At 41.7% G+C, this 17,381-nt stretch overlaps 1 protein-coding gene across 1 annotated transcript; it reads right to left on the minus strand.

The window, feature by feature from the left end:
- Positions 1-444: 444 nt before the first annotated feature.
- Positions 445-17,081, minus strand: LOC308689580 (uncharacterized protein). The gene is made up of 9 exons (XM_081363368.1): positions 16,961-17,081; positions 16,719-16,833; positions 16,450-16,571; positions 16,249-16,353; positions 16,025-16,117; positions 15,843-15,912; positions 14,026-14,249; positions 13,540-13,699; positions 445-487 (listed from the first exon to the last, which is right to left on the minus strand). Exons 1-7 carry the CDS (start codon positions 17,010-17,012, stop codon positions 14,198-14,200), a joined length of 609 nt encoding a protein of 202 aa, XP_081219494.1. The 5' UTR covers positions 17,013-17,081; the 3' UTR covers positions 445-487; positions 13,540-13,699; positions 14,026-14,197.
- Between the last annotated feature and the right edge of the window lie 300 nt (positions 17,082-17,381).

The raw sequence follows: 17,381 nt of genomic DNA on the forward strand, positions 1-17,381 counted from the left end.
CCAAGAACTGTACAAATGTTTTCCTTTGTAGACAATAAAATGGTGGAAGGAACTGCCCAGCAGCATTCCCAGTGATGCAGACGGTTATCTGTTCCCTCCCACTTCCACCTGTGCTCACGTACACATTCGGGCATCCCTTTCGAGCCAGGACATATGCTGAGGATGCATCAGTTACAAATCCTGTCTCATCAACATTGTATATATTTTGGGGCTTTGTTGTGACGCCTGCAAGATCCATTTCCTTTCTGAGCACCTCAAACCAGTGGGTTGTTTTACCAGCATCAGCTGAGGCCTGTGCTCTAGCCACAGGAAACTGTTCTGATTTGCGAATGCTAAGCTCAGGATGATCTTTCATGAAACGGTTAAACCATTTTTGCCCTGGTCTCTCATTAGTGAATGGGCTCTGAAGACCACTGTCCAGAATATAACCTTGAACAAGATCTAGAAGCTCTGAACGGGTGAAGCCCCAACCCCAGCCACACAGAACCTTTAAGGATTGTAAAAAGACATGTTAGTCTAAGCCACTTTAAGATCACCTCACATTTTCCCTTCTTCCATTTTACACTTATCCTATATAACATAATCTAGCTTCTTGTTCACAGGATACCTGAAGACACTCTGAAATCTCATTCTCTACAGCTGAACTGAGGAAGGTCTCCCGTCCCTGATGAGCATCAACTCTGACCTTTGCCTTCACTCTCTCCCTCAAAGACTTTCTGTCCACTCCAAACTGTTTTGCTAGCAAAGACAAGTTTTTAACTGTGGGCAATTCCACGCAAAGGTAATCATTACCATGAAAAAATAAAGTTTTTACCTAAAGATCAAAACCCCTTTTAAGTTGTCCATTTAGATCTGTAATATACTGTATTAATGTGCTGTATCAGAAATTTTAAGAAAATTGCCTTGTTTTTCCACCACATATGAGGTGAGCAACAATACTAAAATATTAATTTCAATGTCTCAACTTTCAAATTCAGTCTATTTTATAACAAAATGTAAACAATAGAGACTGCTCTTTAATACGGCGTGGTATATTTCTGTATAGCGCCTCAGTGCGCGGCGGATAAAGCGCACATGAACGGATCTTCTCTTTCTCTGCCAGTTACAGGACGAAATATGAATATCAGAAGGTAGTATATGATACAGTACGACTTAAAGAAGAGCATGTGTCTTATAGCCATAGGACACTTCCTTCGGGATGTCGCGTTTTTCCCTCGGGATGTCGCGTTTTTCCCATATTCATCATAATCCCACGATCAAGCTGACAAAATAATAGTGATATTGCAATCATTTTGACTCACGACTTAAAAGTAGTTTAAAAGTAGACATTTCAGACGTCCTATAGATATATTTCTCAGGTATGTGAGGCAAGTAGCCTACCTTATTCGCGGAGTTTCGGTTCATTTATGAGGCGCGCTCCACTTCACGCGACGGCGCCTCCGTGTCCTGATTATATTGTCTGCTATAGCCTATTTGCTTCTTATTTATTAAATCCATCCAGGCAATTGGTTGATGAAACATTGATTAAAATTAAGATACAATTTATACAAAACGAAATTCACATTAAAGAAAGGCTTTCTTTCTACAAAAAAAAACAAACTAAAGAATTGGTCAAAATCATGTCTGCCCACTGATATACTGTATCCGATATATTGCACATCTTATGATCTTACTCATGCTGTTATTCTTTCATATAATCAACATATGAAATAAAAAAATACAATTATTTTATTTAAACATTAATATGAGACTAAATGCCTACTCAAATGTAATGTTGGAGCGGGATTTAAGTGAACGCCGTTTACTGGTGAGCATGTTGGGGGAGAGGTACGATTTTCGAACAAACATCGAATATTATTTTTGCTTATAATGCCAATCCTTAATATTTGGTGTTTTAAATGCCTGTTTGAGGTCTCTGTGAACGTTTTAAAGCAGTATTTAAGTGCCGCTTTCAGAGCGGTCACGTCCGTAACTGAGAACTGTCACGTCCGTTACATTGTTTTTTCCTCATAAATGCGAAAACGAAAAATAACATAAAATGAATATTTTATGTTCTGTGGAGAGCCAACCCTTCTTCATTCGGTGGGTACTATTACTTTTGGTTTGCGCAGTGCAATTCACAGAATTACTAAAAAATATTTTGGCAACAAAAAGTTAGAGATTTTTTTTGTCACGTCCATAACGGATGTGTATTTCCCTCATATTAAATATAAAACGCATGCGTAGACTATTACAATATTGGTATTAAATGCATTTTCTGAGAATTTATATTTCAAGTTTTGACTGCAAATGTCACGTCCATAACGCTGGAATTGCCCCTGTGCCCTCATGGTAAAGGCTACATGCCTCTACAATTTTTGAACAGGTGCTGTAGTTTTTCCTTTTTGGCATTTTCTCACTGAAAACAAATGATACACATTAGCAGACATCTATTAGGCCTATATAATGGTGCTACACAGTGTTCAATTTTTATCAAAATATAGTTGTAAATTAAGGTAGTACGGAAGATAAAAGCAGACAAAGAAATGTTATCATTTAGCCTAACACTTTCATTCAGAAAATGTATCAAAGTTTGTAATTTGAGGGATTCCTCATTGAAACACATAAGGTGGGCTTAAATGGTACCATAGTCGGTAATGGTGAAAAAATACATTGTTTTCCTTTAAAAATCTAAGATTTGTTTACAAAGACATGTATGGAGATTAAATATACTGTGGACTAAGCATAATATATATTTTTTTTGAGCTCACATTGAGAAATGTTAAGTTTTTTACATTTAAGGTTAGCTTGTGTTGGCTATAGTTTGCATGCGTTTTGTGGCACTGTACCATTTAAGCCCATCTTTAAAAAAAGTTAATTTATGAAAATAATCTTCTCTACAAAATAATTTATGATGTATTTATTTGTAAATTAATGTATAATTAATCACAAGACATTTAATGTTTATAGTTCACATGCTTAATTCTTTGGCAGTCTATCTTTCAGTAAGGCTAATGCTTTAACTTTAAAATTAGCTTTGTGCTCAAGCTAATAAAATTCATCTTTCCACATGTGTTCAGGCCATCCTTAAAAATATTTTGGTTTGCAGTAACAGCAAAAAAAAAGAAAAAAAGGGTCGGTAGGTAGGTCTTTATTTTTTTATATATATAAAAAATAATATAAAAAAGTATATTTTTTTAATAATAAAAAAAAAATCGGGGTCGGGGGGGTCTTGAGAGAACATTTTTCACCGATGTCTAGGGGCTGTTTACACCAGGCCACTTTGCGTTTTCTCAGATCGGATTGCAATCTGATTGATCAAAACGATTCAATTATTTACACCTGGTTACATAGATGTGTGTTGTTGTTTTTTTGCGGATATAACCGATCTTCAATTCCCGCTATATGCAGATTTAATGCAGTGCACCGAAAGCAACAGTTATTATTTTATTGGTCAACAGCTAAAATTTCTGAATCAAAGCCCGCAATAAGAGAAAGCGGAAACAGCCCTGGTAAGATCATTTCGTTTCTTTACATTTAATAAAGATGATCGTGTGTTAAGCGTCTGCGACTTACTTTCACTTTGATTTGCGATAGCACGTTGATGCAGCTTCTCATCTGCGGCGATGCGTGTTGCAGTAGCGTCGTCATTACTGACTAAAACATGACATGTAGCCTATATAACACGCTTTCACATGTTTATTTTTTAATAAACCATATTCAACAACATATAAAAATGAAATAATCTTTAGAGTAAAGCCGCAGCCATCATTACCAAGCGCGAACCATTGACAGTGAATGAAACGGAGCGATCTTAGCCTGCAGGCCGTAGTGTGACATGCGTAAACCTGGTGTAAACATAATGACGCGCCACGAGTTTTTATTTAAAAGAAAGAACGTAGCTTATGTTTGTATGTATGTCTAAGCAATTTATATTCACAATACTTAATAACTAATATTATTTTATTGCATTTGTATTAGTTGTTTGAAGAGTTAAAAAACAATTGGTCGGTCTTAACGCAAGTTTACAACCGGCAAGTCGGTCGGACTAAAAGGGGAAATAAATAAATAATTGGGTCGGTACTAAATTGACAGGGTCGGTCGGGTTACGGCAAACAAGAATATTTTTAAGGATGGCCTCATTAACCCTTTAAGGTCTAAGGGGTTTTAAGTCCGCCAGACACTATGTTAATATTTCGGCTTCTGGAAGGGTCAATTTTCATGGCAGAGTGAAGAGAGTCATATTTCTGGATTCTATAGACTCTCAGCTATAAGGTGCATGCATTTTCAATACACTTCTTGAGACACTTGTATGAGTTCTGATGTGATATATCACCAAGATATACAAAAAACGGAAGTTAAATTTTTTGTTTTTTATTATATAAAAATAGCAAACCATAATGAATAAGGGATTTTACATCAAATATTGATTATTCAAAGGGTTTAGAACACCTGTAAAAAATTGGGTGAAAAAATATAAAGAAACAAAATAAATATTTACATTTCTGTGACTGTAGTCACCATACGTTTTTTGGGAAAAAAACACAGAATATTAGGTTAGGTTAGGTTAGGTATACTTTATTGTCCCAACGGGACATTTTTTTGGGGCTCACGAACACAGCCACTGCATTGCCAAACATATAAAACAAACACATTACATAATGACAGAGTAGAAAGATACACTTTTACAATCAAGTAATTGGCCTCACGCTACTGTATACACTGGAAAGTAATTGACATCAAGCCACTCTATACACTGGAAAGTAATTGGCATCAGGCCACTCTATACACTGGAAAGTAATTGGCATCACACCACTCTATACACTGGAAAGTAATTGGCATCAGGCCACTCTATACACTGGAAAGTAATTGGCATCAGGCCACTCTATACACTGGAAAGTAATTGGCATCAGGCCACTCTATACACTGGAAAGTAATTGGCATCAGGCCACTCTATACACTGGAAAGTAATTGGCATCACACCACTCTATACACTGGAAAGTAATTGGCATCAGGCCACTCTATACACTGGAAAGTAATTGGCATCACGCCACTCTATACACTGGAAAGTAATTGGCATCAGGCCACTCTATACACTGGAAAGTAATTGGCATCACGCCACTCTATACACTGGAAAGTAATTGGCATCACGCCACTCTATACACTGGAAAGTAATTGGCATCACGCCACTCTGTACATAATTGCACTGTGCACTGGATTTGAACATCATTATTCTTACATGTTGTGCCACATGTTAAAGCAGTTACGCTCTGGCTGTAGGCAGAGTGGCACATCACACTCATTACATTTCCATGAAGTGTCCTTTCTTGGGACCTCATGTGCCTTACATTTCTCACACCTCAGCCTTGCAATTGGTTTTGAGATTGGCACAGGTGTATGTCCAGTTCTCCTCTGTACAGGCACGGCCCTGACTGTGACACCACACAGCTCAGCCACAAGCTGCTCCACGTAGGCCCTGTGGGTGATGAGGTGGGTGGCTGGTGTGTTCCTCAGCTTTTGTATTTCTTTGAACATTATAAAGCCATTGGTCACAGCAATGTCAATAAAATGAAAGAACATTGTTCTGTACCATCTTCTGGTTGTGTGATGAACTGAGTAGTACTGTATCAGCTGGTCTGATAAGTCCACTCCCCCCATGTACATGTTGTAATCCACAATAGGCTTTGGTACTGGTATGTTTGTTTTCTCCCAGGATCCATCCCTATTTTTCTGCTTCCTCTTGACAGTGTCCTTCATACTTACTCCTCAAATGGATCGATTCCGTCCAGAATTTGATCCTCTTCATCCGAATCAAATCGGTCTGGATCAGATCCGTTATCACTCTCGTCGCTCTCCAAAAAAATCATTGCAGTAGCTTGCTCGGCAGTGAATTTATGTACATGTTTATGTACAAAACCAGTACAAAAACGTCTATCTCCACAGTAACGTAGTACAAAAACGTCTATCTCCATAGTAACGTTCATTCAAATTTATCGTGTCCAAAGACCATATGTGATGCGATCTGGGAAAACCCGTCGGATGTCGCGCTGGGCCGTTTTCAGTAAATTCCAAAATAGTTTGAATGTCAGTTTTTTTGTCAAATTTTTTTTTCCATTAAATTATTATTCTATAACATCTTTTCTCTTATCTCTGAAAATATCTTGGCAAAATTCCCTTGTTTAGTGCAGAAAAACAGCGATTTATAGTGTCAAGCTGAAAATACTCTTTCTCTAATGCATTCTATGCGACCATTAGCGCCCGGCAGAGGTGAAAAAAAAAAAAAAAAAACAATCGCCGTATATCCCATACACCTGTCCGTCTCGTAAGACTACAAAGATAGTTTACCTTTAAAATAAACCGCATACATGTACAGTGAATGTGTATAGTGCGCATTTCGCGCCAATCCTGTTTAAACTATAACGTCACGCAGTTTCATAACAATCGCGAGATGGACGCGTCTCAACGGTGACAGTTATTTAAACCTGTTTTTCTCAAAATTCCGTTCCAGAAAATCATAGAGATCGGCCGACTTCAGATAAACATAACTTCTGCTAGCAACAAGCTATGATAAAAATAAAAACAGATTTGGAAAGGGCTTGATACCAGCATCCATATGATATCAAAACCTGTAATAGGTAAAATTTCACCATGTGGTGGGTTTTCCCAGATCGCATCACATATATATAAAAGATTGTGTCTGAGGAGAAGACGCGCGAAATTTACTCATAACCCCTGTGTGTCATCCACACAAATCACGAAAGAAAAAACTGTAACAAATAGCTTTTGTTCCTTCAAAGATACAACATGCCTTGCTGAATTCACCTTACAATAAAACGAGGTGGGTCGCGAATTAAAGAGCAATGTTTCTGCTTAATTGAAATTGTTTGTGGAAAACCTTTAAATACAATCAATAAAACTACAATATATAATTTAATAAGATATAGGGCCTACTGTACATAGGCTATGGACTTTTGGAGATTTTGAGATTAATCCTTAAAAGAATTTGGCCTTTGCCTGCTCAACAGGCTGGCTCCGACACTCTCCATATGAAAGACGGAACATTAACACCTCTGTCCTGCACCCCCACGATAAAGCAACTATTGCCTTCTCCAAACCCCCCACAGGCTAGCTGAGTTTGCAAAACAAAACAAAGAGTTTGCCACTCATCGTGGTGTGCCAAAACACTTAATTATAAACTTCAATATTTCAAAACAATCTCAAAACGCTTTGAGACATTTTGAAAAGCCGTGGATGCATTACTGCCATTGGAACCATGAACGCAACAGAATACTGGTTCTGATTTTATTGTTTGTCGTTTAAACGTCATATAAATTATTATAGGCTACAGAAGTAAAGTCATTGTATAATATTTGTTCCTTAGTGTAAAATGGAAATGCATGGCGATTTTATTTTGTAAATAGGCTATAAGCAAAAAACTATGTTTTAGAAGACAAATCTCTCTGCATCAACAATAGACTATAAAATGCATTAATAGGCTAATATAAAAACACCAGTAGTCCAAGTTAGATCGGGATTCGAACCCGTGTCATCTAATTGATCGTAACGTACGTTCAACCACTCGGCCACTATTCACTCTGTGCGACATGGCCTAACGTTCCAGTGTGTGTTCGCTCACACGAGCGAGAAGCGCTCTTCATTCAAATGAACGCGCTGCCGCGTTTGTCGAACACTAATTCAACATGCCAGAATAAAACCTGCTTTAGAACAATGCATAGCGCCACTCGTCGTGGTGTGCCAAAAAATTACAATAATTTAGTTTAATTTATTTCAGTGTTAATGTTTGAGTTAAAAAAATCCTCTACAAATTAAATTAACCCAAAGTCGGCTATAAGAGTCCTTTAGGCTACGTAAAAAGCAAAGGGCTTACAGTCTTAACATTTAGGCTACTTTGCTTAAATTCGATACATTTATTTTCAGTAGGGCCCAATACATTTGTAGGGATGTAATTTCAGTATGCTTTACCAACGCTATGTATTCAATTAAAGTTCCAAGAGGTCTGGTCTCTATATTTCCTTCCCAGCTGACACTAATATGCAAGTGCACAGCAAAAATCACAATTTGTGCTTGCTGCGAACGCAAGTTATTTAAGGTGTCTCAACTTTACAATAATGGCTTATGTAGCCATTAAATAATCTCATTTAGTATCATATTTGTTAAAATATTATAATGTTGTTTTTTCAATCTATGTTGAATATGAAAAGTGAACAGCACGAGTAAGATAAGATGCATTATATCGAGAGATGGATATGGAGTGGGTCAGACATGATTTTGACCACTTCATTAAGTTTTGTTTAGTAGAAAACCTTTTTTTAAAGTGAATTTCGTTTTCTATAAATTGTATCTTAATTTTAATTATTTTTTCATCACCCAATTATCTGGATTCAATAAGTAAGAGAAGCAAACAGACACTAATCATAGAGGCGCCCGCGCGGTCACTTGCATTGCACGTCAGCTGGAGCGCATCTCATCCTCCTAACTTAACGAAACTCAGCGTATGCCTCACACAGACATGATAAATACATCAAATACACAAAGCTTGAAATGTCTTCAAACGAAATAATTCAAAACGAAAAAGAAAAAGGCTACTCTTATGTCTTTGTGCATTTCTCTCTAGGTGCGTTCACTACAAATATGGCGATCGTCAACTTCATCTTTGCAGTCGACACTGTCAGAAAACACTTTATTGATAAAAATCATATGAAGACAAGGATATTAAGTTATTTTAGCTGTTATGAGAAAAATAAATCTAACGAAACCTAAAATCTAAATCTAATAAAAAATAATAATAATATTAATGCCAATTCAACATGCCAGAATAAAACCTGATTTTTGAACAATGCGTAACGCCACTCGGCCTGGTGTGCCAAAACACTACATTTTAAACTTCAATGTTTAATTTAAAACAATCTCAAAACGCGTTGTGAATTTTTTTTAAAGCAGTAGTCTAGCCTATATACAAATAAGGGCATTGAAACCAGGATCTTAACTAAAACGTGTTCCGCGTAATCTCTCAAATTATGCCACACTACTCCATGTATTTTTTTTTAAGGACTGCTTTTGAAATCACTATAAATTACTATGCAATTGTATCGCTCACGAGAGCTCTTCGTTTATCTAATTCCTCAATAGAATAGTAAAAATATTCAGCGTCATTGCTCCTAATATCGTCTCTATTTTTAACTTTTGATTCTATTTTTTCAGCTGTAAAATTGATTCTATCTTTGGTTCTATTCTGTTGTAGCCTAATAGGCCTATTTATATATATGAAAAATATGCCTATTAGGCTTAGGGTTTTATATTTAACCCACTTACATTTTAAAATACGGCAAATGCTGCTGTTTTGCACAATGTCCCTTTGCGCCACCTGGCGGTCATTTCGGGAACGACTTTGAAATGCGGCTGGTTTATTTTCGCCGCGGTAATTTCGCCGCGGCGGCTGGCGCGGCGGTAATAGGCATTCTGGTTGTCCACCATTCATTCAAATTTATCGTGTCCAAAGACCATATATATAAAAGATTGTGTCTGAGGAGAAGACGCGCGAAATTTACTCATAACCCCTCCCTTTTTTACGTTCCTAGGACACCTGATAATGTCCCTGTTTGTTTTATATTGGTCTGTGATTGGTTCACACACCAACAGCATTATATATCATTTGATAGGGTAAAGTACCAGCTCTCTGTTTTGCGGTAAAATGCTACAGATTTGCACTCAAATATGGAAGGTTTTTTTTTTTTTTTTTTTACTAAATGCTTGTAGAAGATCGGAAGGCTTATCATTCGCGGAAGCCAACACAGTCTACTCATTATTACACAGACGAATGTCAGCTTTTTCATAGAAAAAAAAGTAAGTTAATACCTTAATCCATTCCAAAGCTATTAATAGATATGTCAGACGTGCACACTTTGACGCTCTAGAGCAGGGATCAGCAACTCCGGTCCTGGAGGGCCACTGTCCTGCAGAGTTTAGCTCCAACCCTAATTAAACACACCTGAACAAGGCAATCAGTGTTTTCAGGATTACTAGATAGATACAGGCAGGTGAGTTTTTATCAGGGCTGAAGCTAAACTCTGCAGGACAGTGGCCCTCCAGGACCGGAGTTGCTGATCCCTGCTCTAGAGCGTCAGTCGACTTTGAAGGGTTAATAGCTTTGATGCCTTCAGTGAGAATCTACAATGTAGATTCATGAAAATAAAGAAAACGCATTGAATGAGAAGATGTGTCCAAACTTTTGTCCTGTACTGTATGTATATATATATGTCACGATCCACACAGGGAAACAGAGAGATCCAATATGCAGTAGTATATTTTATTGGGCAAATCCAAAATCGTATCCAGTCCAGGCAGAGGTCAATATCCAATAGAGCAATCCAACAAAAACAGGTACAAGACAACAGCAAGAACAGAACTTGGAAGTGGTGTGATACAAACAAGGACTCCGTGACACATACTAAAACAGACAGGGTATATATACACAGGGAAATAACAATGCTAATGGGGAACAGGCTGAGTGCAATGATCGGTGATAAGGGGCAGCTGAGTGCAATGAAAAGACAAGGATCATGGGGGATGTAGTTCAAGAGTGTGATGGACACCGTGGGGAAGGAGGACATCTAGTGGTGACCCAAGGAACATAAACCAGACACTGTGACATAACCCCCCCTCTACGGAGCGGCTACCAGACGCTCCAAGACCCAGAAACACAAACAAAACCAGAGTCAAGGAGGGAGGTGGAACGGTGGAGGATCAGGGGGTGGGATGGGGGGCCAGGTCCATGGAGGGGAACAGGAACAGGGGGTGATGGCTTAGCCGGCGGCCAGGGCGAAGCAGACAGTTCATCGGCCGGCCAGGGTGAAGCAGACGACAGTCCATCGGGTGGCCTGGGCGGAGCAGGCTGTGCAGACGGCCAGGGCAGAAACATCAGTCCATCAGGCGGCCAGGGCAGAGCAGACAGTCCCTCGGGCGGCCAGGACAGAGGAGACTTTCCCTCAGGCGGCCAGGGCGGAGACTTTCCCTCGGGCGGCCAGGACAGAGGAGACTTTCCCTCAGGCGGCCAGGGCGGAGACTTTCCCTCGGGTGGCCAGGGAGGAGACTTTCCCTCGGGTGGCCAGGGCGGAGACTTTCCCTCGGGCGGCCAGGGCGGAGACTTTCCCTCGGGCGGCCAGGGCGGAGACTTTCCCTCGGGCGGCCAGGGCGGAGACTTTCCCTCGGGCGGCCAGGGCGGAGACTTTCCCTCGGGCGGCCAGGGCGGAGACTTTCCCTCGGGCGGCCAGGGCGGAGACTTTCCCTCGGGCGGCCAGGGCGGAGACTTTCCCTCGGGCGGCCAGGGCGGAGACTTTCCCTCGGGCGGCCAGGGCGGAGACTTTCCCTCGGGCGGCCAGGGCGGAGACTTTCCCTCGGGCGGCCAGGGCGGAGACTTTCCCTCGGGCGGCCAGGGCGGAGACTTTCCCTCGGGCGGCCAGGGCGAAGACTTTCCCTCGGGCGGCCAGGGCGGAGACTTTCCCTCGGGCGGCCAGGGCGGAGACGTTCCCTCGGGCGGCCAGGGCGGAGACTTTCCCTCCGGCGGCCAGGGCGGAGACTTTCCCTCAGGCGGCCAGGGCGGAGACTTTCCCTCAGGCGGCCAGGGCGGAGACTTTCCCTCGGGCGGCCAGGGCGGAGCAGAAGACAGTCCATCGGGCGGCCACGGCGGAGCAGAAGACGACCCCTCGGGCGGCCATGGCTCAGGAACTGGAACAGACACCACCGGCTCAGGAACTGGAACTGGCACCACCGGCTCAGGCACTGGAACTGGCACCACCGGCTCAGGCACTGGAACTGGAACTGGCACCACCAACTCAGGAACAGGAACTGGCACCACCAACTCAGGAACAGGCACCACCGACTCAGGCACTGGAACTGGCACCACCGGCTCAGGCACTGGAACTGGCACCACCGGCTCAGGCACTGGAACTGGCACCACCGGCTCCGGCTCAGGAACAGACACCACCGGCTCCGGCTGAGGAACAGACACCACCGGCTCCGGCTCAGGAACAGACACCACCGGCTCCGGCTCAGGAACAGACACCACCGGCTCCGGCTCAGGAACAGACACCGGCTCCGGCTCAGGAACAGACACTGGCTCCGGCTCAGGAACAGACACTGGCTCCGGCTCACAGACACTGGCTCCGGCTCAGGAACAGACACTGGCTCCGGCTCAGGAACAGACACTGGCTCCGGCTCAGGAACAGACACTGGCTCCGGCTCAGGAACAGACACTGGCTCCGGCTCAGGAACAGACACTGGCTCCGGCTCAGGAACAGACACTACCGGCTCAAGTTCAGACACAGGCTCGACGTCGGCAATCTTGTCTGAAGACACAGGCTCGGCAGACGTGACGTGAACAGTCTCTGTGGCGGCCATCTTGTCCGAAGACACAGGCTCGGCAGGCGTGACGTGAACAGGCTCGGCGGCGGCCATCTTGTCCGAAGACACAGGCTCGGCAGGCGTGACGTGAACAGGCTCGGCGGTGGCCATCTTGTCCGAAGACACAGGCTCGGCAGACGTGCCATGGACAGTCTTGGCACTCTCCAGGGTCTGATGTAGTCTTTCGAAGTAATCCAACAGAGTTTCAGCTGCTCTGTCTATCTCAGACTGCACGGGGACCTCCGAGACTGGGACCACCGGAACTGGGACCACCGGAACTGGGACCACCGGAACTGGGACCACCGGAACAATCATGGAGGAGGTCTTCCTTCTCCTCCTCTGTTTCTGATGGCAATGTGCCGGTTCTGAGCTGGGCGGAATCAGTGGCGGATGGGGCTCTGGGCTGGACCTCATCAACCCAGAGTCGAAGGGGGGCCATGGTGGAGAGTGGTGTTGAACACCCTCTCGCCCATCCACTCCTCTGCGACCTCCCCGGGTCCCACGAAAAATCACCAGTCGGGTTCCCTCAAATAATCTTCTCCTCTCCTGTTCAGTGGCTGGGGAAGAGAGGTTTGAATACATACCGCTGGATCAAGATGTGACGGAGTCCTTCTGTCACGATCCACACAGGGAAACAGAGAGATCCAATATGCAGTAGTATATTTTATTGGGCAAATCCAAAATCGTATCCAGTCCAGGCAGAGGTCAATATCCAATAGAGCAATCCAACAAAAACAGGTACAAGACAACAGCAAGAACAGAACTTGGAAGTGGTGTGATACAAACAAGGACTCCGTGACACATACTAAAACAGACAGGGTATATATACACAGGGAAATAACAATGCTAATGGGGAACAGGCTGAGTGCAATGATCAGTGATAAGGGGCAGCTGAGTGCAATGAAAAGACAAGGATCATGGGGGATGTAGTTCAAGAGTGTGATGGACACCGTGGGGAAGGAGGACATCTAGTGGTGACCCAAGGAACATAAACCAGACACTGTGACAATATATATATATATACGTATTAGTATAACAATCAGTTTTGACTGCTAAACTCTTTTCCAGGAGTAGTCTGTAAGACTTTTGAGTGAATAAATACTAATTCACTAAGGGCATTTGAAGCAATAGCCTACTTACGGCTGAGGAGGGTCCGTGATGCCATCCTGTGGAGGGCCCTCTTCTTGTTCACACCCTTCCAATTAATTGTTCGGGAAAGGGGGCAGGAAAACAGGTATGATAGAATATTCCATGTCACCCTCTTCAAATCCACACCCCCGACAGCAGACAGGGTATTCACCTAGGGGCATGACGCCAGTGGTAGTGGTTGGATCACCGTTGCACAAGTTTTTAAACAGGTAAGCCACTTTTTTGACAGTTTTTTTTTCACAATTAAGACATGTGGGCAATTGGATGATGCTTTTATCCATAACATTCAAGTTACATCATCATAAAGAGCTTAGTCTAGCAATAAATATTACTTTAGATGAATTAGATTACATTTACATCATCATAAAGAGCTTAGTCTACTGTAGCAATAAATATTACTTTAGATTAATTAGATTTAGTGTAAGATGAAACAAGCGTCTTGAGTACAATGAGAACATATTGGGGGAATATGCTTACAAGGGCATGTTTCTGCCTATCGTTGGCAGTGTCTGCCAGCCAGGCCTCAAAGCGGTCCAGCTCTGCATCTGATTCCAGGGGGAATTGAAATTCCCCGGACCACTCAAAGGCTGCTGGTTGGAGGCCGTTATTGACCTTGGCCATGAGCAGGTTCACGGTGGTGGCGAGTTGGTCAACCTGCTGCTTTAGGTTTTCCAAAAGCAATAGGCCATGTAGCTGAGCCGCTGAAACATTGTGAAAGTTGAAAAAAAAAGTGTTAATCTGGAGAAAAGACTCAGGTTATTTAAACATTAAGGAAATAATACACACAATGATGGTCAATAAAATCAACCCACAGCTGCACACTATACTGTATATATATACAGTACAGGCCAAAAGTTTGGACACACCTTCTCATTCAATGCGTTTCCTTTATTTTCATGACTATTGTAATAAACCTCAAAACAGCCCTACAGTGGTCAAAGAACAGCCAGCCGGTTTAATCAAAGAGAATTTACACTTTATTTCAAAATAGAAGGCTAAAACTCATCATACGGGTACAGATAAGATATGGAGCCAGGGAAGAGAAACACGGGAAACTCCGCAAGGCACAACACTTCATATACACACAGTGAGTTTTCACGCTCAATACGTCACACAGTGTTTAATACTCAACATAACACCCCAACCTGCACAGCACACAGTAAACACACGGAAGGCGTGTTTCCTCCGTTCTCAATTCCCCAACCTCCCTCTCCAACCCACTGTCCGTTACACAATACACAGTCAAACAATTCATGTAGGAATAGATTAAAAACACTTCCCTCTCGCGGGGCAGAGAAGACTCATCCGTAGGGGGTGAGTAGTGCGAGCAGCAACCCGTCTTCTCACCGAAGACGTAACTCTACCGTCCAGGGGCGGAACTTAAAGTTCATTCATAAAATCCATCCGTCGTATGCGTCACGGCACTCATAAAGTCTCGGTAGCACGTAGGCATTCATTCATAGAATCTCGGTAGCACGTGGGCATTCATTCATAGAATCTCGGTAGCACTTGGGCATTCAGCCGAGCAATATTCTGAGGTAATCGGTGACACTAATTCCCCCCCTCTACAACTCAACTATCTCACCCCAAGGCAGCTAGCTAACTAGCTATCTTCATCTCCGGAGGACCTATTATCCCCGAGAGACAGCCAAAACGTTTTCACCACCCCAGCTCTACCCGGTTGCACCACACCTCTTTTTTTAAAGTCCCTTTGTACTCCCTTCACAGGTGCATGCCATCAAAGCAGTCATGTAATCAGCCAATAATGACACACTACACTATTTACATTGTAGATTCTCACTGGCTACTTTGAAGGAACTTGAATATAAGACATGTTTTCAGTTATTTCACTCTTTTTGGGTACATAATTCCACATGTGTTCATTAATAGCTTTGATGCCTTCAGTGAGAATCTACAATGTAAATAGTCATGAAAATAAAGGAAACGCATTGAATGAGAAGGTGTGTCCAAACTTTTGGCCTGTACTATATATATATATATATATATATATATATATATATATATATATATATATATATATATATATATATATATATATATATATATATATATATATATATATATATATATATATATATGAAGACTTCAGATGCAAAAGCCTCTAAGTGCCATCTGATATTTTCTTCTATGATCATTTTTATCAAGGTTCTATGTTTATGTTCAGTTATTTCACTTTAATGCACTTTAATGAAAATGACCTATTAATTGTCATTGAAGTGAAATATATATATATGTTGTAAACATTGTTAACACTCTTTTTTTCTTTTTCTTACGTGTGCAAGGAATTGGCCCTGAAGGTTGGCTTGAAGAGTAGGTGACCTCCAGGCTCTCCACCACCGCTGGCTAATTGAGGAAAGGTATGTAAATGTTAAAATCAGAAAACAAGAAAAAAATAAGTATATATACAGGATATTTATTGTACACATGTACTTGTAAATTTGTATGAAAAAGTCACCATTTGAATAGGGGAAGCCCATATTAATGTCAAACACTGGACTCAAGTGTTGAGGTGGTGGTGGTGTTGACTGGTGCACTGAGCTATTGATTACTAGATGACCATTGAGGGAAAATGATAACAAGAGAGGCAGATTGTCAGACAAGGAGAGAAATGAACAGGACAGAACATCACCTTTGTACTTTTATTTGTATTGTAATTTTGCTACTGAGCATGATTCCTACCATTGAAGGGGTCTGACTCCCTCCTCACATTCCAGCTTATGTCTGTATAGGTTTCCTGTCCTGTGTTGTCCAGAGACTCCTGACCCATGTCCGCTGCGATGTCCGCTTTTGGATAAAGGGATAACCGTGAATCAACATATTGCAGTGGTACAAATCACTGGACTGTACATTGTTGCAGTTGGCAATCAAATCAAAACTTACAGAGGGGGGCTGGAGGGAGACTAGGAAGGGTAGCGCTAATAGGGAGAGGCCGAGACTCTGGTCTTCTTTTTGGAGTCTGCTCAGTTTCAGAGTCAGTACTGCCGTTTTCAAATCCTGGGTAACTAGTGAAGACAGAGGTCAAATTGTAATGACAAGGCAATAGCATCATTCAATGGGCAGGCATGAACAAAGGCTTTTTTTTTGTACCCTAAACCCATCCCCAGCCATAGCTTTTGCAGTAATACAACAATTATCTATAATGTACATACTGTGTCGCTTTTCTTCTCCTTTTTGCCATTGAGCTCTCATCCTCTGACTGGAGGACTGCCGTTCCATTTCTGTTGTAGTCCTTCAGCTTTTGCCTTGCCTTACTGAAGTCATCTACTATTATAAAAAAAATAAAAAAATAAAGAAAGACAGATATGGAGATAATTAAGGACAAAGGAAGTAAGGCATAACTGTTGTCCTAACATGGAAAGACATAGAATTACCCTTTTGCTTGTTTATTTACCTTTTTCAAAGAGTGTTTTTATTTTGAAGATTTTCCAGCCAGGGCCTGGCATTTCATGCCTCTTTATGGCCTTTTGGGTTTTTTCCTCGGAAATGAATGTTGGCCAAAAACATTCATCACCTTTAACCCATGACCTCGGCACAACTTCTGTAATGTCCTCGTCGAGGAAAATTACTCCACAAAATGTCTTTTAAAAATCATTGTGAAAAAAATAAGATGATTAAAAAAATACATAACTGAACTGAACTGAACTATGATTTTCAAAAATAAAGTCTAGTCTTTCATATGAAACAACGGTATAACCACCATTGCCTCATTGAAAGGGACAGCCATGCATTTTTGTGTGAAAGATGACAGTTTGGAAAATTTTATCTTATGGTCTAGGTCAGCTGGTATCACAATGTTTAAAATGTCCGAATTA

The sequence above is a fragment of the Scardinius erythrophthalmus genome, assembly GCF_964197995.2.
Source record: "Scardinius erythrophthalmus genome assembly, chromosome: 4".
Classification (NCBI taxonomy): Eukaryota; Metazoa; Chordata; class Actinopteri; order Cypriniformes; family Leuciscidae; genus Scardinius; species Scardinius erythrophthalmus.